The sequence below is a fragment of the Pelodiscus sinensis genome, chromosome 8 (assembly GCF_049634645.1).
Source record: "Pelodiscus sinensis isolate JC-2024 chromosome 8, ASM4963464v1, whole genome shotgun sequence".
Classification (NCBI taxonomy): Eukaryota; Metazoa; Chordata; order Testudines; family Trionychidae; genus Pelodiscus; species Pelodiscus sinensis.
The window spans coordinates 49,836,830-49,862,395 of record NC_134718.1 but is presented as its reverse complement, the minus strand read 5'-3'; the positions used below and the strand labels follow the sequence as shown (position 1 = coordinate 49,862,395).

The following is a 25,566-nucleotide window of genomic DNA, read 5'->3' as shown; positions in this document are numbered from 1 at the left end:
CAGTTTTGTAGAACTCCCTGCTATTGTAAGTCATGTAACTCTCAGTTCTAAGTCATGTAGGTTTCAGTCATTGTGAGCTGCATAACTTTGTTATTATAAGCCATGTAACTTTCTGTAACTTTCATGTAAAGTTTCAAGTTCTGCAACTTTTTGCAAGCTTTGTAACTGACAAGCTTTAAGCTCTGTAACATTCTATTCTGTGACAAGGGAGTTGGTGGGTGAGCGTGAAAGGAGAGAGAGTGTGAATAGGGTAATGTCTATGCCTTTCTTGATATGAGCCATAAGGCGACAGATCTGGAGCTAGGGTCTACGTGGAGTCTGATCTAATCATTGTTTGCACATGAAAAAGGCAAGAAATGGAGGTACAGTAAAGATGAGAAGAAGAAATGAATATGAATGAGGAGAATGAGATCTGGGTGGGCCTCTTGGTGACAGACACAGAGAAAGAACTGAGTTTACATAACAAAGGTCACCCAGCACAGTAAAGAGAACAGAGCATGAAGATCATGGGCCATATGATCAGTTCGCCGGCCCAGACTGGTGACTACAGGCAGACCCACCATGCTTGGCTTCTTCTGCTGTCTTTGTGCAACTCGTAGGATGCATAAGTATATGAATGCATGAGTGTCTGAGTGTATGGATGTGTGTGTGTGTGTGTGTGTGTACATGTGTGAAGGAGTTCAGTTCTCACTTGATCCAATAGTGGCATTGAATAAATCAGTGTAACTCTGGGTTGGTTTCTCCAAGGTAACAGTTCCTGCCCCCTAGCAAAATCCCTCAGCTCCCATTGGTCGGTTTCCAGCCAATGGGAGCTGAGAAGTTTTGTTGGAGGCAGGGGTAGCTAGTGAAGCTGCCTCCTTTCCTCTTCCCTGTGCTGGAGCAGAACCGTGTGAAGTAGCCAGTCCAGCAGACAGGCATGGAGCCTGTCTCAGGTTCTTGCAGACTTGCTGGGTGGTAGCCAGCTAGATAAGTGCTTTCCAACCAGTGCCTGCCATATCAATAAATACCAAATTTCTAGGTTCCAGTTTATAAGGACTGTTAAAAAAGTCAGTTTGTGGGTAAGCTATTAGTGATGCTCATATGTTTGGGTATTTGTAAACTCACAAATGTATGTTTGTGCATTTATGTAAACATTGTTTCTGTATTTCTACTTGATAAGACAAACCACCACACTTATTTCTTATATTCTGTTGAATCTGTGTGCATTATCTTGTCTAGTAACAATATTTATCCTGTGACACTGGTGAGATTTGACTAGTTTAGATATCATGGTTTAGATTCAAAATTTAAATATCCACTTATTTACCCACTGTCCATATACCCACATACCCACAGGCAGTCCCCAGGTTACGTACAAGATAGGGACTATAGGTTTGTTCTTAAGTTGAATCTGTATGTAAGTCGGAACTGGCGTCCAGATTCAGCTGCTGCTGAAACTGACCAGCGGCTGACTACAGGAAGCCCGAGGCAGAGTTGCTCTGCCCCGGGCTTCCTAGAATCAGCGGCTGATCAGTTTCAACAGGCTGAATCTGGACGCCAGTTCCGACTTACATACAGATTCAACTTAAGAACCCCAGGCGTCCCCAAGTCAGCTGCTGCTGAAACTGATCAGCGGCTGATTCCAGGAAGCCCGGGGCAGAGCACCTCTGCCTCAGGCTTCCTGTAGTCAGCCGCTGGTCAGTTTCAGCAGAGGCTGACTTGAGGACGCCTGGGGGAGAGCAGCTGGGGTGCTGCTGGGTTGCTCCAGTAGCGCCGCTCCTCGGCGCAACTGGACCAACCCAGCAGCACCCCAGTTGCTCTGCCCCAGGCGTCCTGATTCAGCCGCTGCTGAAACTGACCAGCAGTGGCTGAATCAGGACGCCTGGGGGAGAGCAGCTGGGGTGCTGCCGGGTTGGTCCAGTAGCGCCCAGAGCAGTGCTGCGGGACCAACCGGCAGCGCCCCAGCTGCTCTACCACAGGTGTCCGGAGAAAAGCCTGGTCTGCTGGCGGGGGGGGGGGGGCGCACTAGCTGCGCGCCCTTCCCTCCCCCCCCCCCCCCCCCCCCACAGACCAGGGAGACGCGGGCAGCGGGACCGAGAGACTTTGCTCCCCGTCTCCCTGGTCTGCTGGGGGGAGCCCAGACCCCCCTCCCCCAGCAGACCAGGGAGACGCGGAGCAGCTTTTCTCGCCCCGGAGGACGCGGGCGGTGGGACCGCGGTGCATCTGGGCATCCCGCCGCTCCCGTCCTCCGGGGCGAGACATAAGTTGGATCCGCGTAACTCGGGGACTGCCTCTATGCATAAGTGGTCATTGCCATAAAACGCACTATTTGTGTGAAAGTATGACAGTTTCTATGATTACTTCCTGTTTTAAACAGAAAAAAGGTATTTCTGACATCTATGTGCTGCAAGTAGCTGTTGATTTTTTAATGAGAACCATTGTTTTCACTAAAGCATGCTTGAACCTCACTAGTTTGTAATAACATTTAATGCAAATGCCCTAAAAAGCCATAAATCCTAGTAAAGTCTCTCAGGGTACGTCTACACTACAGTGCTAGTTCGAACTAACTTAGTTCGAATTAGTTAATTCGAACTAAGCTAGTTCGAACTAACGCATCTAGAACTAAAAACTAGTTCGAACTAGCGTTTTGCTAGTTCGAACTAGTAAGTCCACATTGAGTGGACTCTGAACAGGGCTTAAGGATGGCCGGAAGCAGTGCCGGCAGGGCATAAAAGGAGGACTTAGAGCGTGGAGATGCTGTCTCAGGCTAGCCGAGGGCTGCGCTTAAAGGGTCCCGACCTCCACCCCGGACACACAGTTCTAAGGGGTGCCCCGCTTGCAAAGAAGTTCTGGCTTGGAGTGCCCGGAGTACCCACACTGGGCACATCACACGACTCGGCCATCAGCCCGGCTGCACTTGCCGCAGGCTGCCATCTGGGGAGAGGGAGTAATTGGGGGGCTGCAGGAGAGCTTCCACCCCCAGAAGCCCGCAGAGCCAGCCCAGTCCTCCCCATCGGGGGCTCGTACCCCATTCCTCCCTCACCTCCTTCCACTTACCCTTCCCTAGCCTCCCTTCTTATTGATGTACAAAATAAAGATAACGTTTCTTCCAACATTGACTCTGTCTTAATTGAAAAAAACTGGGGGAGACTGGGAAAAGGAGGTGGGAGAGGGGAAGAGAAAGGCTGGGAGAGGGGAGGGCAACTAACATGATCAGGGGTTGGGAACAGGTCCCATATGAAGAGAGGCTACAGAGACTGGGACTGTTCAGCTTAGAAAAGAGGAGACGGAGGGGGGACAGGATAGAGGTCTCTAAAAGCAGGGGTTGGGTGGAGAGGGTGCATTCAGAAAAGTTCTTCCTGAGTTCCCATAAAGAAGGACTAGAGGACACCAAAGGAAAGGAATGGGTAGCAGGCTTGAAACTAGTAAGAGAAAGTTGTTGTTCCCAAAGCAAATAGTTAACCTGTGGAACTCCTTGCTGCAGGAGGCTGTGAAGGCTAGAACTAGAACAGAGTTTAAAGGGAAGTGAGATAAAGTGATGGAGGTTGGGTCCATGGAGTCCTATTAGCCAGAGGGTAGGAGTGGTGTCCCTGCCCAAAGTTTGTGGAAGGCTGGAGAGGGATGGCATGAGACAAATGGCTTGGTCATTGTCTTCGGTCCATCCCCTCCAGGGTCCCTAGGGTTGGCCGCTGTTGGCAGACAGGCTACTGGGCTAGATGGACCTTTGGTCTGACCCAGTACGGCCATTGTAAGCTCAGGGCTCAGTGTCGGGGGTCTCAGTGGACCCCCTTGATTTTCATGCACACCTGGTCCTGGGTGGCCAGGCTGGCAGCTCTCCTGCCCTAGACGGCCACTTTCCTGTGCCTAGTGCGGAGATCGTGGACGAGGTCCACGATGTCCGCACTAGCCCAGGAAGGTGCCCGCCTCTTGCGGTCCAGGGCAAACTCCCGGGAGCCGCCAGCCTGGTCCCGGCAAGAGGGGGTGGGCTGGGGGGCATCGGGTGGGTGGCTCTGTGCCGTGCCAGGTGCAGGGTCTGCTAGCTGGGTGCTGGCAGGCTTGCACCTGGCACGGGCACCGTAGCCAGCCCGTGCCCCTTTAAGGGGTCCGGGGCCGGGAGGGGGGCATAGAGTTTCCCTGGTGTTGGCCAGAGTGGCCACCAGGAAAACCTGGGGAGGGCTAGCCTCCCACTAGTTCGAACTAAAGGGCTACACAGCCCTTAGTTCGAACTAGCTAGTTCGAACTAGGCGTTAGTCCTCGTAAAATGAGGTTTACCTAGTTCGATCTAAGCGCTCCGCTAGTTCGATTCAAATTCGAACTAGCGGAGCGCTAGTGTAGCACCTATTAAAGTTAGTTCGAACTAACGTCCGTTAGTTCGAACTAACTTTGTAGTGTAGACATACCCTCAGTTTTTAGCTAATATTTATACAAGCACTGTAGTAAATTTTGTTTTCTGTAAGGACCTGCTTCTGGTTCCTCAAAAGTCAGTGCTAAAATTTTACCCTTGAGTGGGTCAGCATCAGGCCCAAATATGACAATATATTTATGTAGTATACCACAGAGCATTTAGTAATATATTATGAGGTGTAGCAAAAATGACTGAGAATAAATTGCAACTGGCTGATGATCCAAATACATTTTTTGTGTTGCAGTATCCCCGGGTTTTTTGTTTTCTCAGTATACATGTTAACTTGAAAAAAGTAATTCACAATGGGTTTTGCATACGTTAGCATAAATTGATACGGTTTTCATGTTCTGTACTTCATTTGGTTAATGTAAGACTAACTTCACAAGATAATGGAATAATATAACAAATATATTAATATCTAGCTCTTATTTTCTTCAGTAGGTATAAAAATGCATTATTAAGGGATCAGTAACATCATCCCCATTTTGCAGTTGGGAAAATTGAGGAGGAGGGAAATGTCTTGTCCAAGATCACACAGCTGGTATGTGGTAGCGATCGTTTGTAGCATTCTATCCATTGGCCCATATTGCCTCCCAAATACTATTTAAGATTCTTTAATAGTAACCATCTGTTGTTTTGTGCTCTTGCAGTAATTCTTTCTCAAAAGCACCAGAGTACTTTTGAAGGTTCAGTGGTTCTTTTGGGGTGATATTTGCTTTTATTTTCAGCATCCCACTGGCAAAGTTGAATAGTTGCATTGTGGTTTAGAAAAATAGCCAAGGGATTATAAATCTTCAAGTTATGCCTGTTCCTGATGGAATCCATGCTGTTACTTTTAAAGCTTCTTATCGTGTGCCTTTCTCCAGAAAGTCATCTTACCCTCCCTAGCTGGTTACCGTAGATGAAGCATTTAGAAAGCTCTATCACTCCAAATCTCCTTGTTTGAGGCACTAGGGAGACTTCAGCACTCGTGAATGAACAGCAGTTAAACCTTCAGCTAGTGAAGCAAGCATTCAGTTTGTTCCAAGATGTCTTCAAAGACAAATCGAATCAGGGGGGACAGTGGAAACCTAGTGTGCCTTTGGGTTGGGGATACAAGTTTGTGAACAAACTTTTGACATTTATTTTTTGTGAATTACAGAGTTGACTGCATTATTCTTTCTAGAAGCTGAAAATGCTTTCTTTGTATGTTACTGTAACTGAAACTCAGCACTGTTCTGCTAGCTACTTCAGATTGGCTTTTTTAAAAATTGTTTTTACAAGGATTCCATTATTTCATCAATCTGTTGGAACTAAATGCTCTGTGGTAATATGGTACCAAGAAAGGGATGCAGATGGGCAGTCTATGGGAGAATACTAATAAAAAGTGGGCTGGGGTAATCTTTAAAACACTTACTGTAAATCTACATTTTTCTGCCCTTCATAATCCCAGTATATAATCTGTTCTGTGCCTAAATATTAAAATGTGAAAATATACAAGAGGTGTCTGTGTAGAACAATAAACCTAAAAGGAATATGTAGCAGTGGTATAGCATGCATCTCTATAAAGCTTTTTATTTCAAAATGTCATTTGGCTTGTGGCACCAGGTTATCCACTATATCTTCTTGGCATTTTTGTCTTTTCATGTCATCAATTAAAACATGCAGATTTCTGATGGGTGGATAGGAAAAACATGCCTTTACTTTTTCCTCAAATTATTACAAAACACTAAAAAACATAAAGAGTTTTTGTTAAAGAAAAGAAATATTGCTTCCTCTGCTAAAAGTGTCTAGAAATATCCAGGCATCAATCTTTATTTCTGCAGATTCAATGGATGTGGCAGGAAGAGTTATTATATAGCATAGCCCTCCTTTTATTAAAAATAAACTGGGCTAGTTTTTCTCTTTATAGTTTCTTGTGGAGATGCAATAGGATTGTTTATACCTTCATCTAGATAAGAAAACTTTTTATTGGAAATAACATTTCAAAAACTTAAACAAAATTAACCCCAAAAGCCAGCAGAAAGTTTACAGACCCCCATTAAGGCCTTCCAGATGGTACAAATCCAGTCTGTCTCAACTACATTTTCTTCCTATGTTATCTGAAAAATAATTTCAGCTAAGCTGTGCTGGTTTGTGTGGATGGCAAATAGCTTTATTTTGCATGATTGGTGAAAGCCACTTTTTATTTTCATGTAAACTGATGAAAATCCTGTGTAACTCCATTATAATCAATGGCATGCATTCTTTTGATGTGTTATCCTATATTGTTACAGCTCTGTTACATGACCGTCCATAAGTCATAAAGGTAGCACTGCTAGATTCAGCTAGAAACCACTCATCACATTTTTTTACAGTTATGGTCTTAGCCTTAAATTTGATGCAAAAAGTCTTTTAAGAATATATAAAAAATCCTAAATTTAAAACCGTGAGTTTAATTTTGGGACTAAAAATGTTTGTCTCCAATTAAATATTAAATCTTTCAAATTGATGTATTGTTTTACATTTGCCTTCAGTTGAATATTAAACCTTGCAAATTCTATAATATTTCACATCATAATAGAAATGGGATTTTAAAAAGAAAATCTGTTTAAGAGCAAAGAACTTTACTAGCACAGAAAGCTGTATGTGTGTATAAACATATAGGAAAATAGTTGGTTATGACTTCCAAACTAAGAAATGCTATGAAAAACAAGTGCTTGTATTTTACAGCTGTGATTCTTGAGGTTGGCAAAAATAGTTATGTACTGTAATACGTGATATAACTTTTATATAGGCACCCACTCAAAAATAGAGCAAAGATGTGTTTTTCTAGTATAGAAGAAATAGATCTTTAATAAAGCATGAATTTTTGTCTGTGATCAAACCAAACTCTTCAGGAAAGAATCTCTCTCTCTTATCACAAATGTCCTGTAATATTACACCACTACCATATAAGGCAGGTCCTTAATAGAGCAAGCATTCTGGCCCTCATTCTAGTGGCAGATTCAAGACCATCCTCTCTGGATGAGATAGGAACGGAATTGCAGTTATACGGATTACACTTCTCTATCAGCTGGCAGGAATAGTCAATATCCTTTCCTACTGCAACTTGGCATTTTTACAGCTTTATTTCTGGGACTTTTCCAGTACCTGTGGCACAAATTGCACTTTGCATGTTTAAAAGTTCAGTGTTGTTCTGGGATCATGCAGTAGACTATGGAACATAAGTATCGTGAAACTGGTAGCAAAGCCGCCTGACTGCTACTGAATCCAGTGGTAGTACTGCATAGTGGTTTTTGTGGGCCCAGGGTAAAACTTGAAACTGAGGTCCTCTCACTTCCAAAAAAAGCCCCCTAGGTTTTGGGGAGTTGATGGGCAAGGATGTAGCTGTGGCTCTTGTATGTGGGGCTAGTCCTAGTTCTCTCTTTTGGGTGTTGTGACCAGGTACATGGGGTCACAGTGCCAACTGGGTTTGGCCGATTCATCCTTATAGCATGACAAAGGGGCCAACAAGCTAAATTACAGTGAGTAACATTGCAGCCCCACACACCATGTCACAAAGCCTCGTCACAGAAGGCTTGGGGGCCTTCTAAAACATGGGGCCCCTTAGTGAACTGCCCCTCTCAGGCAGTTGTATCCAATGGAAAGAATGACTTCCATTTCAAGCTTTTCTTGCTGAAGGGTACACTATGTGGCATCTCTGTATAGGTCAGTGAACAGTTAGACATTATTGGAATGGGTATAGCCATAAAATATACCTCTTTTGTTGAAGTCTGCTAGATTTTGGCTGGCCTCCCAAGAAATACAGCACTGCTGTAAGGCACAAACTGCTTTGAACCCACCTATGATTGCAGAGAGTCAGTAGTCATAGTATGGGCTAGGAATCCTGTTGATCATCAGAAAAGCAATGGGCTCCCTTGTGCATCTTTTCTCTGCTTATATCCGGAACTACTTATTTTTCCACTGTTCTTCCTTTCAGATAGATCATTGAAGTCAAGCAAAACAGAGCATGAGATGAGTGATAATGGGTGTTTGTTAATACAGAAATGAATGTCTAAAAAGGTTCAGATAAACAACAGAAGGTTTGAATGCATAACCAAAAAATGAAGACATTGACTCTTAGTAAAATTCAAGGATGATCAGTAGGTTCATGGAGTAGGCTTATGCAGCTTGGGCTTCCACAAAGGTTCGATTAGTGTTACAACAAAGATAAGATCTTCTGCAGAAGATTATAACTCTAACTGACAAACCTTCTAACGAAGTGGGGGAAAGTGTTTTGTCAGGAAAAGTGTTTTGTCTTGATTGTTTTGTTAGGAACTGAATTTGTAGAGGCCCACTGAGACTTCACGTTAAGATGTATGCCATCAAGGCTTCTGACAGAATTGCTGGGTCCCTGGGCAAATTGTGGGGGAGGCTCCAGGCCTCCAAAAGGTGCAGAGTTGGGGCCTAGCTTCCCTTACCTAGCCCTTCAGTGCTGATAGCCCCACACTGCTTGTGGCTCCAACAGCTATTTTAAAAGGCCCAGGGTTCCAGCTAGTGGAAGCCTCAGTCCTTTTAAAATCTTCAGGCCCCAGATCAGGTGCCCCTTCCACCACACCCCATTGGCAGCCCTGTATGCTATAGTTTTTCATTTAAAAAAGAAGTTTATTAGAGCACAGAATTGAATGTGAGGATATTTAGTAAACTGCTTAGCTGTTTGTGCATTAGATGACACCCATTTCAATTGTTCATTGATCAACAACAACATAGAAAGTGCCAGACTAGAAATTGCCAGAAGTAAAATTCTGAAAGGTATCCCATTATTGTCAAAATATTATTTCTTTTGCTTTTTCTTCAATGTAACTTTTTTTACATTTTAATATTTTCATTAATATATGTAAAAATATTAAAAGCTCTTGTATATTACATTAAAAACTTATGTCAGCTGCCCTGCTTTTTCCTATTTATTAAAACTTTTCAAGCAGTAAAAACATTTTACTTGTTAATGAGGGGAAGTGAGAAAATTAATGACATAGAGCTTGGATCCTCCAAGATGTCTCCTTTTAACCATGCACAACCAGCCCTTTTCCCCACTCTATGTAGTTTAATTTCTGTGATAGGGTTCAGTAAGCAAATGCAAATAGATTTAATGATTTGCATCAGTAGATCACTTTTCAGTTTAATATCCTCTGATATTTTGGTCAAAGACTTTTTCTTTGGGAAACTAGCACTATTTCCTAAAGTAAAAAAAATTAATAAAAGTATTGTTATGTTCAAGCAAAGTGAGGTAAATATATCGCTTATTGGAAATCAAAGTCTGATGTTGCTTTTTCCAATAATGTTAGTTGCAACAAAAAGTTATACTGGGGGGAAAAAAACCCACTCAAGGATTAATTGGAAATGACTGATCTGGTTGGACATATAGTAATATATTTTATATAGCATCTTTCATCCGTCAAAATCCCCAGGGGCTGAACTACACTGTACATACCATACACATAGCATTACTGAAATACAGCCGCCTGCGAGGTGGAGGACAGCAAGCAACAAATAGGCAGTATGCTGCATAGCACTATGGAGAAATGAGATTGTGACCAGCACAGCAAGGAAAACCCTCAGTCTTGTGAAGAGTGCTATAGGATATTTATAGTTCACCCTTAGCAGAAAACACCTGGACGTTTTCTTCACCTATGTGTTTAGCTTCATTATGTTTAGCCTTTCCATCTTGAAACAAGTTCATTTAAACTAGTGGTTAAATTACCTAAATACTTCTGATGCTTAGTCTGCAAACATTACATTTAATTTACATACAACCAAATCTTAGTCCTATTAAAATCAATGGCAAAGATACTGCTTCAGTGAGATTAGGGTTTGAATCTAAATTATTCATATACATAATATTGCTTTTAAAATATGGACTTAATATTAGAATATTTCTCTTTACCTTTGATATATTGTGTTTATAAAAAGTTATATAAAAAGGCACTTATCCTGGCCAGTTGATACCTTTGGCATAATTGGAAGTACGGTTGTATAATGACATTAAGCATTTTTAAACAATTGACAAGAGAAAATGTTGACTTATAAAATGTACAATTCATTGATTTATAACTACAATATCAAAAAATGTAAGGGCACTTCAGAGATTTTGTTAATATATAGTAAATGGTCAACCCTATGACTTAGGTCAATGAAGAAAAGATCATATTTCTATCAAGTTTCCAACATTAAACAAAATCTTTTTCATATGTAAATAATTAACATGAGGATTTCAGCATGCATGTGGGCAGTAGTATATTTCTGGTTTTCAGTATAACCTTCCTGGTAAAGGTCAAGATGAGAGATCCATTTTAATGTAGATGACGTGAACATTAGTATCTGAAAGTACAGAATTTCTGAGGAAGATTTCAAAACGCTTTTATAAACATCCATTCTTTTTTGAACTTTCAGTCCAGATAATTCTTGTAAATACACTCTTTATTTTCTTTGAGTGCAATGATGCCTTCAGACCTAAAGCCTTACTTGATATCTCTTCTTTGACTGTTTCTTATACTTATATAGATGAATAGAACTTCACATCATGACAGTATGATAAGTTGGTAAACAGCAGGAAGTAAGAACCTCCTCCCCTCCAGCAATATATGTTCATCTGTGTCTGGTACAACTTAGTTCAAGGATTTCTGTGACTAATTTTTCTAAGCGCCATTGCTTTTTGTTGTCAAGATCTCCAACAGTAATGCCCTTTATATTCTATCTTCTTAACATGTAACACTCTTAACCTGTTGTGTTTTAACTCCCCAGTCAGTTGCTGGAGTGAGGATGCCAGAGGATGCCTTGTGGGTATGTTTAGCTGTGGCCTTTTGTCTTCCTCTTCCTGGCTTCAGTCTCCTGATGGACTGGTATTGCCATTGTTCCGCATAGTTGATGAGTCTTAGTTACAGTGGCATAATAGTCAATTTTTCACTTAGGCAAAAAGTGAGTGCATTTTATGTTTTGAAACTAATTTAAATTCAGTTGCATCTCTGAAATTTCTTTTGAGTAGAGGAAGAGTGACAAAGGATAAGCTTTGGTGTACAGGGCACATATTCTTGATCTATATCAGTTGCCATCCTTCTGATCCTATCTTACCATAGAAAAGAATGTCCAGGTAAGATTCAGGGCTTCTTAAAGATCAGAATAGAAGGAAGCATGAGTTCAGTCATATTACAAAGACAACCATAGTGTTATTGAGATACATATTATTTTTGGAAAGATAGAAACATTAAAACCATCTACTTTTTAACGTTATTATTTCTAAGATTTCTAAATATTTTAAATGTCCATAATAATCCCCCGTGTATTGAAGATAACTCTATTTCATTTTGATGTTGACCTTATTCCATACTAGTGTATGCAGTAACTTACATATGTGGAGTAGCAGTGGGATATGTCAAATGTGGGATTTTCTGAGACATTTGATAATTGGTTTAATTACATAAAACTATGTAGAGATCTAAATGTAAAATGAAAATCACATTTAATATTTTATCCCAGAATAATCTAATTTTTGTGAATTGTTGGGAAAAAAATTCACTAGTGGGGAAAACCATGCTAATTTCAAGTAGATAGATGTCTGAAAGTCGTACTTGAATGATCATGTGTCGAGAATTTTGAGGTTTGAGTTAAAGCTCAAAATTGATTTTAATGTATTTTTGAGTGAATTTTTAGGACTTGTAATAGAAAGTCTGGGGATTCATAATCTTTAAATTGATACTGAAGGGTATGCATGGAGAGGCATACTGTGGCTCACCACCCTAGCAACAGCCTGGAGGAGGCCAAGGGGAGGGGGGTGAGCTCGGCATGTGGAGTGGAGAGGTGCATGCATGTGACAAACAAAGCCATATATGGAAAGGTTGAATATGATTGGTTTAGAAGTTTGTGTTATGTAACCTGTAACCATGTGCTATAAAACAGCAAGGGGAGGGGCTCCTTGCTCGAGGGGCTCTGGCTGATTTTAGTACCAGGGGCTCTCCCTTTGTGCACATTGAATAAAGTATTGAATTGAATTGAATCGAATTGAATTGAAGACCCTTGATTCTGCCCAGCACCTGAGTCTCTGGGAACCACAAAATCCCAACAATACTTTCACAGTCACATCTCTCGTCACTCAATATGGATTCTGTAAAGGGAAATCATGCCTTACTAATCTACCAGAGTTCTTTGAGGGGGTCAACAAGCATGTGGACAAGGGGGATCCAGTGGATATAGTGCACTTAGATTTTCAGAAAGCCTTTGAAAAGACTCTTAATTAAACACCAAACAGCAAAGACTTTTAAATAAAGTTAGTTGTCATGGGATAAGAGAGAAGGTCCTTTTATGGATTGATAACTGGTGAAAATGTAGGAAACAAAGGGTAGGAATAAATGATCAGTTTTCAGAATGGAGAGAGGTGTAACTAGTAATGTCCCTCTAAGGATCTGTACTGGGACCAATCCTATTTAATGTATTTATAAATGATCTGGTGAAAGGGGTAAACAGGTGGCAAAATTCGCAGATGATACTAAACTGTTCAAGATAGTTAAGAACAAAACAGACTGTGAAGAGCTTCAAAAGGATCTCACAAAACTAGGTGTTTGGCCAACAAAATAGCAAATGAATTTGAGTTTTAATAAATGTAAAGTAATGCACATTGGAAAAAATAATCCCAACTACACATACAAAATGATGGAGACAAATTTAGCTATAAACCATTTAAGAGCGATCTTGGAGTCATTGTGAATAGTTCTGTAAAAACATCTACTCAGTTTTGCAGTGGCAGTCAAAAAAGCAAACAATGTTAGCAATCATTAAAAAAGGGATAGAGAATAAGACAGATAATATCTTATTGCCTCTATATAAAACCATGGTACCCCCACATCTTGAATACTGTGTACAGATGTGGCTGCCTCATCTCAAAAAAGATACCTTGGCATTGGGAAATACTACAAAAAGGGTAACAAAAATTATTAGGGGTTTGGAACAGGTCTTATATGAAGAGAGATTAAAAAGACTTGGACTTCTTGGCTTAGAAAAGATTATATAAAGGGGGGTCATGATAGAGGTCTATAAAATCATGACAGATATGGAGAAAGTGAATAAGGAAAAGTTATTTACTTGTTCCAATAATATAAGAACTAGAGGTAATTAAATGAAATTAATAGATAGCAAGTTTAAAACAAAAGGAAGTTTTTCTTCACAGAGTGGACAGTCAACCTGTGGAACTCCTTGCCAGAGGATGTTGTGAAGACTAAGACTTTAACAGGATTCAAGTAAGAACTAGATAAATTCATAGTGGTTAAGTCCATCAGTACTTATTTGCAAGAATGGGTAGGAATGGTGTCCTAGCCTGTTTTTGTCAGAGTCTGGAAATGGATGACGTGAGAGGGATCATTTGATGATTACCTGTTTCTTTTCACTCCCTCTGGGGCATCTGTCATTGATCACTGTCAGAGGATAGGATACTGGGCTAGATGGACTTTTGGTCTGAACCAGTAAGACCATTGTTATGTTCTTATTAAAATAAGTGTTTGCTGGTGATCAGGGCTGTTTTGAAATTGCAACTTAACTTCCAGATACTTTATCATGTCCAGACTACAAATGTGAAATGTTGGTAATCAATCATCACTCTTAATAGCAGTCAGGCTGAATTTTTCCCAATTGATTTAGACGTATTTGGCAGGTCTAATGTTGTAATCGGCTTTTGTAATAGCGATATTGAAGTTAATAGATTTTTAATTAGGAAAAGAATATTATTCATGTGTATATTGCGCTTATGTAGAGGTCCATCTCTGAACATCTCCAGTGGTGGATTGTTTAAAGTTTGATAGCATGTGCTTTAAATGAAAAATTGGAGAGGAGAAAGTGGTATTTTTTTCTTGTTTACCAGGTTAAAGTTCCTTTCACACATTGGGAGTGCTTGCATCTTACTTCAGGTTTGCCAATCAGCCCCTCCTTTGTCACCGAATATTATATTCACATTCGATAGTTCCTTTGCCTCCATGTCTCTGGCTCCTCCTCTGATCATCTGTATGCTGTGCTGACCTTCAAACTAATCTGTTTTGAAACAAACTCACATTGTTCACTTACACAAATAAAAATTACATAGATGCTTCATACAGGTAAGGATTTCATAGTTGTTTCTGTAAAGAGAGATTGAATACAAAATATTCTAAGATTAAAGTAACCATTACTATTACACATTTTTCCATTATATAAAAAAAATCTAAATTAAAACTCTGAAAGAAGAAAACCATTCTAAGAGTAAAAGTATGACACTAGTTTGTCACATGGGCCATCTCATCTGTTCCTGCCTTAACATTAATAACAAACACAAACAGCCTTCTTACTGAATCTTTATCAATAACACTAAGCTGTTGCTTTCTGCTAGCCAGAAAGTATAGCTGGCAAGGTAGACTGAGGTACATTACATAAGTCTAAACTTTAGCTACGTTAGCTCAATGGATTTCATTTATTTTTCCTTTTTTCCTTTTTCCTGTTTCTTTCAAATTAAACCAGCAAAAGGACCTGTGTTAGGGCTTTCCCCATATAGCTTCAATACTGCATAGTCCATGATGACCAATTGTTTCGGTGAGGGGTGGTTCAGTCAACTCTTTGTTTCACAAATGACAGGAAATAGTTTTGCTTTTATATTACCCCAAACCCAAACAACCTGTGGAGGTCAATTAGCATACAGTAGACACTTGAAGGGCCTTGAACTTCTGTTTCAATATAATGAAGTTCATAAGAAGATGGACACTCCTCTGGTCCTTTGTTTTCCACTAAGAAGTCCTTAAGTTTTCCTGTAGCCAGATGGAATAATGCTTGCATCACAAGAGCCAATCAGGTGAGAGGATTCTTTCCCCTGAAAAAAACGAGGAGTCCTGGGCACCTTAGAGACAGATTTATTGTTCGTCTCTAAGGTGCCAGAGCACTCCTCGTTACTTTTGTAGATACAGACTAACATGGTTACCCGTCTTGGGTTTTTTCCCCAAGACACTCACTGTGCAGTCCACAAGTCCAAAAGTCATGTGCTGGAGAAAGAAAGATATTTCATAATGCTTATTAGAAATAGACAAGAGAGGCAAGTAATCAAATTATTAATTTATAAAGGTGTAGACTTCAGGTTGTCAGTGGATGTGGCAGTAGGCAGTAGGGTCCTAAAGCACATGGTGTTTTGCTAAACACACTAATATTCTTTGAGCCACATGGTTGTCCTTTACGTATAATTCTTAGCACTCTACTCAGGGTGGCCACATTTGCGAAAAGTTGTTGAACGTTCAAATTATGTATATTGTGGAAAGGCTCAGTCACTAATAGGCATTAAGTTATGTTAAACTCAATTGAAACTGAGTACCTTCTATTTCTGGAATTACTCCTTCTGGCTAGCTCTTCAAAGGAGGAAAACTCGTAAGTTAGAGTTTTATTCAAAGTTCCATCTTGGTCTTTTCTGTCTCTCCTCTTTTCCCTTTCAATCCATTGAAACCTGGCCTAATTTTCTTTGACTTCTTCCCTGAGTATGTTGTCTTGAACAGCTACCTAAGGTGGAAGTATTTTTACTTTTTTTTTTCCAATTTTCCTATTTCTGCTGATCTGACTGTCTTATGCTTGTCTGTTAAGCCAGATCTTCATTTTACTCAGATTCATTGTTAGTTGCAATTTCTGTTGGTCACGGTTGGGATCCTCTATCAACTCTTGTAGGTCACATGTATTCTCTGTGAGCAAGATAATATTGCTTGTGACTCTGAGGTTGTTCAGCTGCTCTTCATTTATGCAGATCTCCTCTGGGTTTTAAGATTTATTTCTCAATGTGAAAGAGAGGATATCCTCTGAGTTATGACAGCATGTCTTTCAGTGGTTTCTTTCCTGTCTGGTGCTGGAAAATATTTTTTTTATAAAATGTTTTTATTTTTCATACTGCTTGTATGAAACAATAGCAAGCAAGCAACAACAGAAAAGAGGAAGAAAGAAATATACAATTAGGATAATACATTTAACAGAATCCAACAGTACACAGATAACTTAAAACACCAAAAGATTATGGGAAAATATCAAAGAAACGTTAAAAGGTGCAAAATTCAGCATAACTTTGGAAGGGGAAAAAAGAGAAGAAAGGAGAATGTGCAATTTGATAACATTTTTATCTTCTATTAGAGTTATATACATTTAATCATATCTTAGATTGAATGACATTTAGTAATCCACCATGAAATGTAAGTTTATAAGTGTAACTTGTGTATTGTTCAAGGACCTCAATAATTAAGAAACATGTTAATAGTTCTTGTTATTGATTTGTAAGCCACTCATTCCAATGCAGCTATGTCATGGAATTCAGTATTTATCTTTGATGCTCAGAGGAGATAAAGATTTCAGTTTTTCATACATCAGGCAAATTGGAATCAGTATATTTATGTGGGTCAGAGAATTCCAGCTTTAGACTGAGACCCAAACAAAGATTCAAGCTTGAAAACCAAGGAAGTTTTCCAAGTTACTCAAACTGTCATCTTTCCAGAAACCTTCTCTTGAAGTTTCATGTGACTACTAAGCATCTAAGTCTTAAATACCTGCCCTCTAAACGTATGGGTTCCTCAGCTTTATTAGAATTAGTAACAATAAACTAGGATGAAACCAAATCTAATTCAGATATCTTACTTTTAGATTCTGTCAAAAATAACTTTTATGGAGCTATAAAAGTCTGCTGCAATTACTTAACTTCTGAAGGCATCCATGTACATTATTATTTGGGATATAGTCCTTCTCCTCTATCAGCTTCTTTCCAAATTTGTTGTTTACCTCATATTTAAAGTACTTAAATGAAATTCTTAAATACCCATGCTTTTCTTGTAGCCATTTTCTCAGGATAAGGGGGAGGAAGGGGAGTTTCATTCAACAGTTTTCAGTAGGTTCAGACTACACAACCTGAGATTAAAATTGGATGGAAGAATTCCAGTTGTGCATGTAGCTAAACTGAATAATTGTTATTTCATGGTAACGTATTTAGGATATGCTTAGCAGAAAAAAGGGGGTATATTTCAGAACTGGAGAAGCTTAATTTTTCCTAATTCATGACACAAAAACCAGGTAGTATTGCATGATATAATTCCCTTTCTGGCCATTGACAGTCCTAAAATCAAAGTGAAGTCTCAGGCAAGCAGCGGATACTGAAATCATCTCTAATTATGTTCAGTTGACCTAGAACTTTAAAATAGCCAAAACTTTTGTGTTACAGATGAGTTTAGAGTAGACACAATTGGCGTCTCAAAGAGAATTGGGCATTTCACCTAGTAAGATACAGTTATGCACTTGAAGGACATTTAAGTAGACAATACAGCTGTTTGCTAGTGGAAAGAGAGGCATATAGTCAAGTGACTTACCCTAAATCATGTTAGCAGTTCATTGGCCAAGCTGGGGTTAGATCCCACATGTCTTGAATTTTAGTCTAGTGCACTTGCTGCATTCGGGAATACCCAGCTTCCCCTGAACAGGATGCCTTTAAGAAGAGGACATGGCGGATTTTTCATCAGAATTGCCTTATGAGCTTGAGAGATCTGAGATGCAGATGTTCTGATTTCTCCGCTAGGTTGTGTGATGTCACTGCTACCACAGGTAAAGAGAATTATATAATAGGTTTTCTCGATTCTTTAAACCTTTGCTTAAGCCTTAAGGTATTGGAGATATCAGCTCTCTAAACCAGGAAGTTTACAGCTTGTATTTCCAAGTGTTTTATAGTACTAGTAAATTAATGATTGCATTTTAAAGAATGGCTTGGTCTACTCTCAGAACTTTATGTAACAAATATGAGGATTTAAAATAAAAACAAAACAAAAACCCCTTTGTGGTTCACCTCAAACACACATTAGGATCAGGTTTTTAAATGGGAGTTCTGACAATGTAGTAAAGCATGCTGTATAAAAGACTAGCTAAAAATAATTTTTAGCATCATCTTCTGACTTCACACCCATCACTCCATTTCAGGAGGAAAGGGGTTTAGTAGAGTTGGTGGGGATTTAATTGGCCATGGTTTTCTGTGCAGATATTTTATAGGATTCAAGTGTTTATAGCAGTTACCTACAGTGCTAAATTCTCAGTGAGTATTACAACGTCAGTGCTAGCAACAAGATTCCATTCATAGCCAATCAAACAATAAGCAAAGAAGCCTGTTTATGGTTCACCTCCCCCCCCCCCCCCCCCATGCATTATGAAATGGACTTTTGAAAATAAATGTACATAACTCAAGGGTGCTTTGAGTAAATTGCTTCATGTTACTTATCAATCTTCATGTCTTAATCCGCTGGATTCGTTTATCTTATTTTAGTGTATGTATCACTCTTGTGTGTAAAATTAGACATATGGAACAGGGGATATTTTGTTTTTTAAATGTGTAAATGGAAAGCCATCAAAGGTAATTTCAGTGTCTGGGCAAACATATGCAAAGAGCCTTTTGTCCTTAAGTCTTAGCACTGGTTTGTCAGGAGTGGCCAGGTGACTCCCCATGCAATAAGGGAATTCTTTAAAAAGAATAGAAAGGTAAGAGTCTTTTGTCTTTGGGCTGGCTGGACACACTTGCAGAGAGTGAACCAGAGACTCCAGGGGAAATGGAGTTTTTCCTGGTTTGAAAGTGCAGCTGGAACAGAAACAGTTTTAAGATGAGTTTATAATAAGTTTGTGCTGAGGATTTTAGTATTAGAATTAGCTAAGTGTTTTTTGTTACTTTGATTTGTAATCTACGTTGCTCTGCCTGTTCTCACTGTAAGCAGGGGCTGAACTGCTGCTTGCTATCAGCCAGCTAAAAGGAGGGGTGAGTGTGCCCACTACAATTGTTTAGCTCTGCAAGGTAATTAACTGTTAACTGTTATGTAAATACAGCTCAGGAGAGAATCCGAGGTGTGGCTATGTAAATCCCACTCAGCCAGGACTGATGAAAGGTCAGTGTTGGAATGGAATGTGGAGAATTGTATATAATTTAGGACTGTTGTGGGGGTCACTAATCATGCTACCCCCTAATGTGGGCACTGTAAAACATGACACCAGTGCTTGCAGGAGAGACACCACCAACATGGTAAGAGGTCTCGAAGAAAAAGCCTCCCCCCTTCCAGAGTTGAGTGAACTGAGCTGGGGGGAAGAGTTAAAGGGCTTGAGTCAGTCTGCTTCACACCTGCTAGGTGTGAGCTATAAGACTGGCCCAGCCTGAACCTTTCTCCCTTTAGTTTTAAGGACAGACCTAAAGCAGACTACCTGAGGACACTTTTCTTTTGCTAGTCCAGTAAAAGCTGGATTCATTTGCTAGTCCAGCTGGTAGCTAAAGAGTTGAAATCACTGAGAGCTGAAATCACTGGTTTGGCTGAGAGCCAGGCCTATTGCAGCCAGTGAAGTGGTGGCGACCAGTGGCGTGGCGTGGAGCAGCAGCAGGCAAGGAGCAGCCACCTGAGGCGTGGTGTGGAGCGATGGCAGGTGAGGAGCGGCCACCCGCGGCGTGGCATGGAGCGGTGGCAGGCGAGGAGCAGCCACCTGAGGCGTGGTGTGGAGCGGTGGCAGGTGAGGAGCGGCCACCTGCGGCGTGGCATGGAGCGGCGGCAGGCGAGGAGCGGCCACCCGCGGCGTAGCGTGGAGCGGCGGCAGGTCAGGAGCGGCGACCAGTGGCAGCAGCAGACGAGGAGCGGCAGCAGGCGCCCAGCGGAGAGTCCAGTGGCGTGGGACAAGACAGCTGGTGGAGCGTGGTGGAGTTTCATATAAGGTGCTCCCTTTCTATCTATCCCACCACCCCGATTTCTACCCAGGTTGGGAGGTGAAACCCTGCGGGTGAACTTTGGGACTCTGGGTGGCACGGACCAGGGACAGAGACTTTTGGGGTGTCGGACTCTTTGGACTTCGGGCGATTCTTGATGGGGGGGAGGCGGGCTTGGCTCATGTTTGGGTTATGAACTCCGTTTGTGGTGTTTTCCCCAAGTTAATGCCATATGACTTCTCTCTCTGTTTCATTAAATGTTTCTTTCCTACACTCAGACTCAGTGCTTGCGAGTGGGGAAGCATCACCTTTCAGAGGCGCCCAGGGGTGCGTGAATTTCCCAGATTACTGGGTGGGGGCTCGAGCTGGTTCTATGTGAGATGGACCCCAAGATATTGAACCCAGCCCTGGTTACTGCCAGGCCTACCCGGCAGAAGGGTTACATCACTTATTACCACTGAAATCCTACTGCTTGTACTTGATAGTAAATAAAAGTTACTTTATTAAGCCCAGTGTAAATAATTATTACCTGGAGGACCAACCAGTGTGTACATTCTCCCTTTCATTGCTTAAGGGAGCTTACTCAAGTAATTAGGGGTTTTTGATCCCATTTGGGGAGTGGTATCCCAAAACTGCAGTCTCCTTGGCTGGGGCAGAACTGGCCCAGCAGTACCGGGTGGTGTGAAGCCCCAGAGAGCAGGAAGGTGAGTGTCAGTGGCTGTGTCAGCACTCCAGGAGGCACCCCCAAAAGGTCTTCTGTAACCTCACCCCGTCACACCTCTAAGGTTTAAATCTAGAGTGAATGAACACCATAATATGGCGCTGGAATAATCTACAACACAAGGGTGGCTGCTAATGCAGCTCCAGAACACAAGACATTCTAAAACTTCTGGGAATAACAGGGAACCACCTCATCTGCATGACCCTACCCCAGAAGTTTGTGCAAGGTTACACCTGTCAGAGTGGAGTGATACACTCTGCAGAATGGCATCCCTAGTGAATGATACTGGTGTAGCCACGTCTGTGACTAGATGGCCCCAGCTTACAGCATTTTCTAGATGGGTTGTTAAAATGTCACCCCTCAAGATTAATTTGGTTGTAGAATGTTTGGTACTACACATAATTTTGTCATTATGAAAGTTTCAAACAGTCTTATAATATTGAAAAATTCTTCACTATACAGTAGGTAATTGTTTCATTAGCACTTACGAACTTTGAAAGTCTTTCTAGATGTGTACAGCTTTGTATTTGGACAAGGGTTGTATATTGACCTAATTTGTCTTTTAAAAGGACACAGAGTTTTAGCAGAATACTTATGCTATTGAAATATACAAATGCAGGTACTATTCCTTGGGTAGTCAGTATAGAAGGTTGATATGCCATAAGATTTACTGTGCATCACCTTAGCCATCATTCCCATAAGTATTAATTTTAACTCCACTAATAAGAAACTGAACAAAAGTGGAATTATGAGTTCAGTAGTATTCTATGAAAGGTCAGTTGTTAAAAAGGCAGAGTCTGACATTCTGTGAAAAAGGTGCCTTCATTAATCATCCTGATAGGATAGCATAGGATATTCTTGACCAATACCAGTGAACCTTAGAATATAATGTTTCAGGAAGTGATGTTTAATTCTTTATATAAAAACATGGATTATTTGAATGAATGCAGAATGACTTTTTTTGTACTTAACATTACTGCTTTCCTTTGCCAATTTAAAATATTTAAAAAATCTGGAAATTTTAATAATAAAATAAACTTTTTTTTTTAAATCCACCCATTTTGCAGTGGTACATGATATTATGGGACTAATGTTTAAAACATATGTAGCTGATCTGAATATGAAATGGAATAATACAAAAAACTATCTTCAAAATAATATATTTGTAAACGCTTAAAATCATATTTTCTTGTAATGTGGTTTAGATCTGTAGTTTTACTTCACATTAATTCATCCCTGTAAATCATAAACAATTAATGCTATGTAAAACTAACAGAATCTTAATTGCTATTCATACTTTCCTTGCCTTGTGTAAACTAATATTAAATTGCTTGTGTATTTTATTCTTGTACATTGTAGCAATAACAATTTTAAAGTTCAATATAAATTATTAAATATTGGTCTAGTGCCACATTAATCAGTTGAACATCTTTATTGTGACCATTCCTGACACATTATGTTCACCATGATGCCCATTCATGCACAGTACTGTAAGATGCAATGTCCAGTACAAGATCCCCATTGTCCATGTTGCTGCTGTCAAGTTTAATTCAGGGCAGCAAAACTCAGCTCATGTTGCATATGATTCTGTTGTTTTGTGGATGGTACTATTTGGGTGTTGCAGGGAGAGGGAGGGAGTCCTCACTGTTTGTCTTTCAGTTATTAGATTCAGTGTACAAATATGAGCACAGCAAATTGCAAAGTCTGCAATAGTTCTTTTTCCTTAATGTCATAATTTTTGCATAATGGCTGTTTGTGCTACATTGACTAGGTCCATGGATTGCTTAACATAAGTGATTACATTTGTTTATGATTATAAACTCCCTCCATTAGAAAGACTACACAGAAAACTTGTAAATGATTTGTTGTTTAAACTTTCTACTTCATTAGCCACATTATATACTTTACAGAGTCATTGTCTAAGAGTTAGTAATATTTGTAATGAGCTGTATAATACGGGCCTTTTGACAAAATTTAAAAACAGATGGAATCTGTTAACAACAGTTTATCATGCACATTTTTTTAATATTCTTTTGATGGGTTATATCGCTGTAGGCCAAATGGTGGTGTTGAATAGTGTCTTGGAATGGTATGGGGAAAAAAGTTGTTTTCTAGAGCAAGTCTCTTTTAACAAAAAAAGTTCATAGTTAAAATTCTACTATTCCCAATCAAATGAAATGTAAGCCTCCCTTTCCCTATAGAAATAGCTTGTGTATATACTTTCTATACTGTATTAACTTGTGGCTTGATATTTAGCTCTATAATTTGCTATCACTGGCACAGTATTCATCTCAAATTTATATTGATACACTTGTGACTTCATTTAAATTATGAAAAGCTGATATCAGGCTATGTGTATGGATGTTAAAGTGAATGTTCCCCTTATGAGGATTCAAATATATGAAGCAAATGTAATATGAAATCTTTAAGACTGAATTGCCCAAAAGTAGAGTTATGTCTTTTTCTTAACTCTGAATATTAAATAAAATAATGGTCCAGTTAAGCATCTTGCCTTGAGTTTATTTAAGCTTTCTGTTAACCAAATGCCACTTTCATTCCCAATATATTACATAAACACATCTTTTGATAACCCCAAGAATAAAAAAAAAAGTTTACAGTGAAGTACAATTCCCAGTTATAGTTAATTCAGATATCTTATTGCTTGCTGTTGAAAGGTGCCGAAGTTACACCACTGAAGTCTATGAAACATTTTATTTACAGAACAGGAATAGAATGGCCAAGGGCAGCGTGTTTCAGTATGTTTCTAGAAAGAATGTTTAAACACAATATTAACAAAACTGACCAAATACTATGTCTGCTTCCCTTTTTCCAAACTGCTCCTTCCCAAACTCCTCTTCCTGATGGATCCCCCTCTTTTGCAGTTCCTCTGAATTGCTCACTGGACATTACATCCTTGCTCGGATAAAGCACTTTCTCTTCTTGCCCCTACTTTCTGTTAGGTTGCCTGCTGGCTGAGACTAACTGTAACTACTTAAAGTGCAGTGGTCCCCAACCTTTTTAATCACAAGATCACTTCTTGAATTTAAGTGCAATCCAGGATCTACCTCAAACCCAAACACCCTTGCCCTGCCTCCTTCCTGCCCCTTCTCTGAGGCCCTGCCCCTTCTCACTCCATCCTCCATGCTTATTCACTTTTATCAGGCAGGGGTTTGGGTGCAGGAGAGGTTCAGGACTGGGGCCAGGAGTCAGAATGCTGGTTCCAGCTGGGCACCGCTTACCATAGATGGCTTCTGGGTGGCAGTGCAGAGGACTAAGGCAAGCTCACACCTACCTTGGCCCTGTAGCACTCCCAAAAGCAGCCAGCAAACTCTCTCCATACCTGCCCCCCCGCTCTGTGGAGATGGGGTACAGGTTGGAGGAAGGGGCACCCTGATATCAGCATGTTGTACCAATAAAAGCAAGCAGGATCTTATGAGGGGGATAAGGCAAAAAGCCACATTTATTGTAAAGATAATAATAAAAAAATAAAAGATAGAAGCAAAAAACGTTGTTTAACTACTTAACCCTTATACGTATAAACATTCATTCATCCATTCATTCAGGTTCTGTGTATTTGTTATAGTTACCAGCCTGGAAGTTGCTTGTGACAGAATACTGGCCAGGTATTCTGTACACAAGTGATGGTAGTGGGGAGCGAAGTCCTGATCAGATGCGCATCTGAAGCTCCTGGTAGGCTGGCAGCAGAACTTTGGACTCTGATTCCATAGTTTTTTAGTCCAGTTCTTATAGGAATTTCTTCCTATGCCAGTCTATGGAAATTGCTGCATCATGCTGATGTCTCCAGGGTGGCTGCCAGGTGCTCGTCAGTGATCTCATCGGGTGGACCTCCAGTACTTGGTTTTCTCCACTTGACACCTTTTGGTTGCACTGGCACCTGACGCCTTCTTCAGTCCTTTGTTGCTGTATTCTCAGGCTGGCGCCTCTCATAACCATTCATTCATCGTCCAAGCACTCTCTCTCTCTCTTACATACGTTCCCTAATTAATGTTTCCCATACAGTATTTTGTATAATAATAAAAGTTGTAGTTACAAAAGTTTCTGGGTGGTATTGCTTAAAACATTCTCTAAGTGCTAAGTAAAGTTACAATGTTTTAAAGAGAACAGGCGTCAATTATGTAACAATGCCCTTAGTCAATTACAGGGCTTGGCTCCCATAGCAGAGTTAGTGGCTTGACAATGCATTGTTACAATGTATCTCTGCAATGTCAATTTCAAGCAGCCCCTTGCACAAGCTTGAGCTTGCTGTAAATCCCCACGGAGGAGATGCTAGGGGGCAGGAAGGGTCAGCCACTATTCTCCCCTGATGCCTGCTCAGGGTATGCAACCCAGTTGGAAAGAGCAAAGGATGGGTCCAGAGCCAAAAGGGAAGAGGCAAGGCTGAAGCCTGTCCTCTTCCAGCTGCACTGCTCCATGCAAGCACAGCGACTGCCCTGTGGCTCCGCTTCTCTAGGGACAGTGTCAGTGGCTGAGTGTTCTGGAACCCCAGCATGTCCCCAGAAGCCTGAGTAGGGTAGGGAGTCTTCTCCCTCTACAGGCTCAGCTTTTGGAGGCAGGAGCCAACTCTGAGCATGCTAGGGAGGATGTGCATTCTCTCTGCCACTGTCACCAAAAGCTGAGCCAGGGGACAAGGGGGCTGCAGCTGTCTCAGTCAAGTGTTCTCCCAGACAGCTGTTGCATTGCACGGGGCAGAATCTGGGAGTGGCTCAAGAGCCTGACTGCCAGAGAATCAGCCAAACCGTCCGGGGAAGTTTGGTTGGCACA

General features: G+C 40.6%; 1 protein-coding gene across 8 annotated transcripts in view; it reads left to right on the top strand.

Annotated features, from left to right (window-relative positions):
- Positions 1–25,566, top strand: part of MGMT (O-6-methylguanine-DNA methyltransferase) — a 325,802-nt gene that overhangs the window by 80,159 nt on the left and 220,077 nt on the right. The window contains exon 4 of one of the 8 annotated variants that reach the window (XM_075935257.1): positions 13,542–13,611. The exons of the other annotated variants lie outside the window; for them this stretch is intronic. Within the exon in view, the coding sequence (XP_075791372.1) occupies positions 13,542–13,611 (70 nt within the window). The remainder of the gene's footprint in view (positions 1–13,541; positions 13,612–25,566) is intronic. 8 annotated transcript variants of the gene reach the window in all.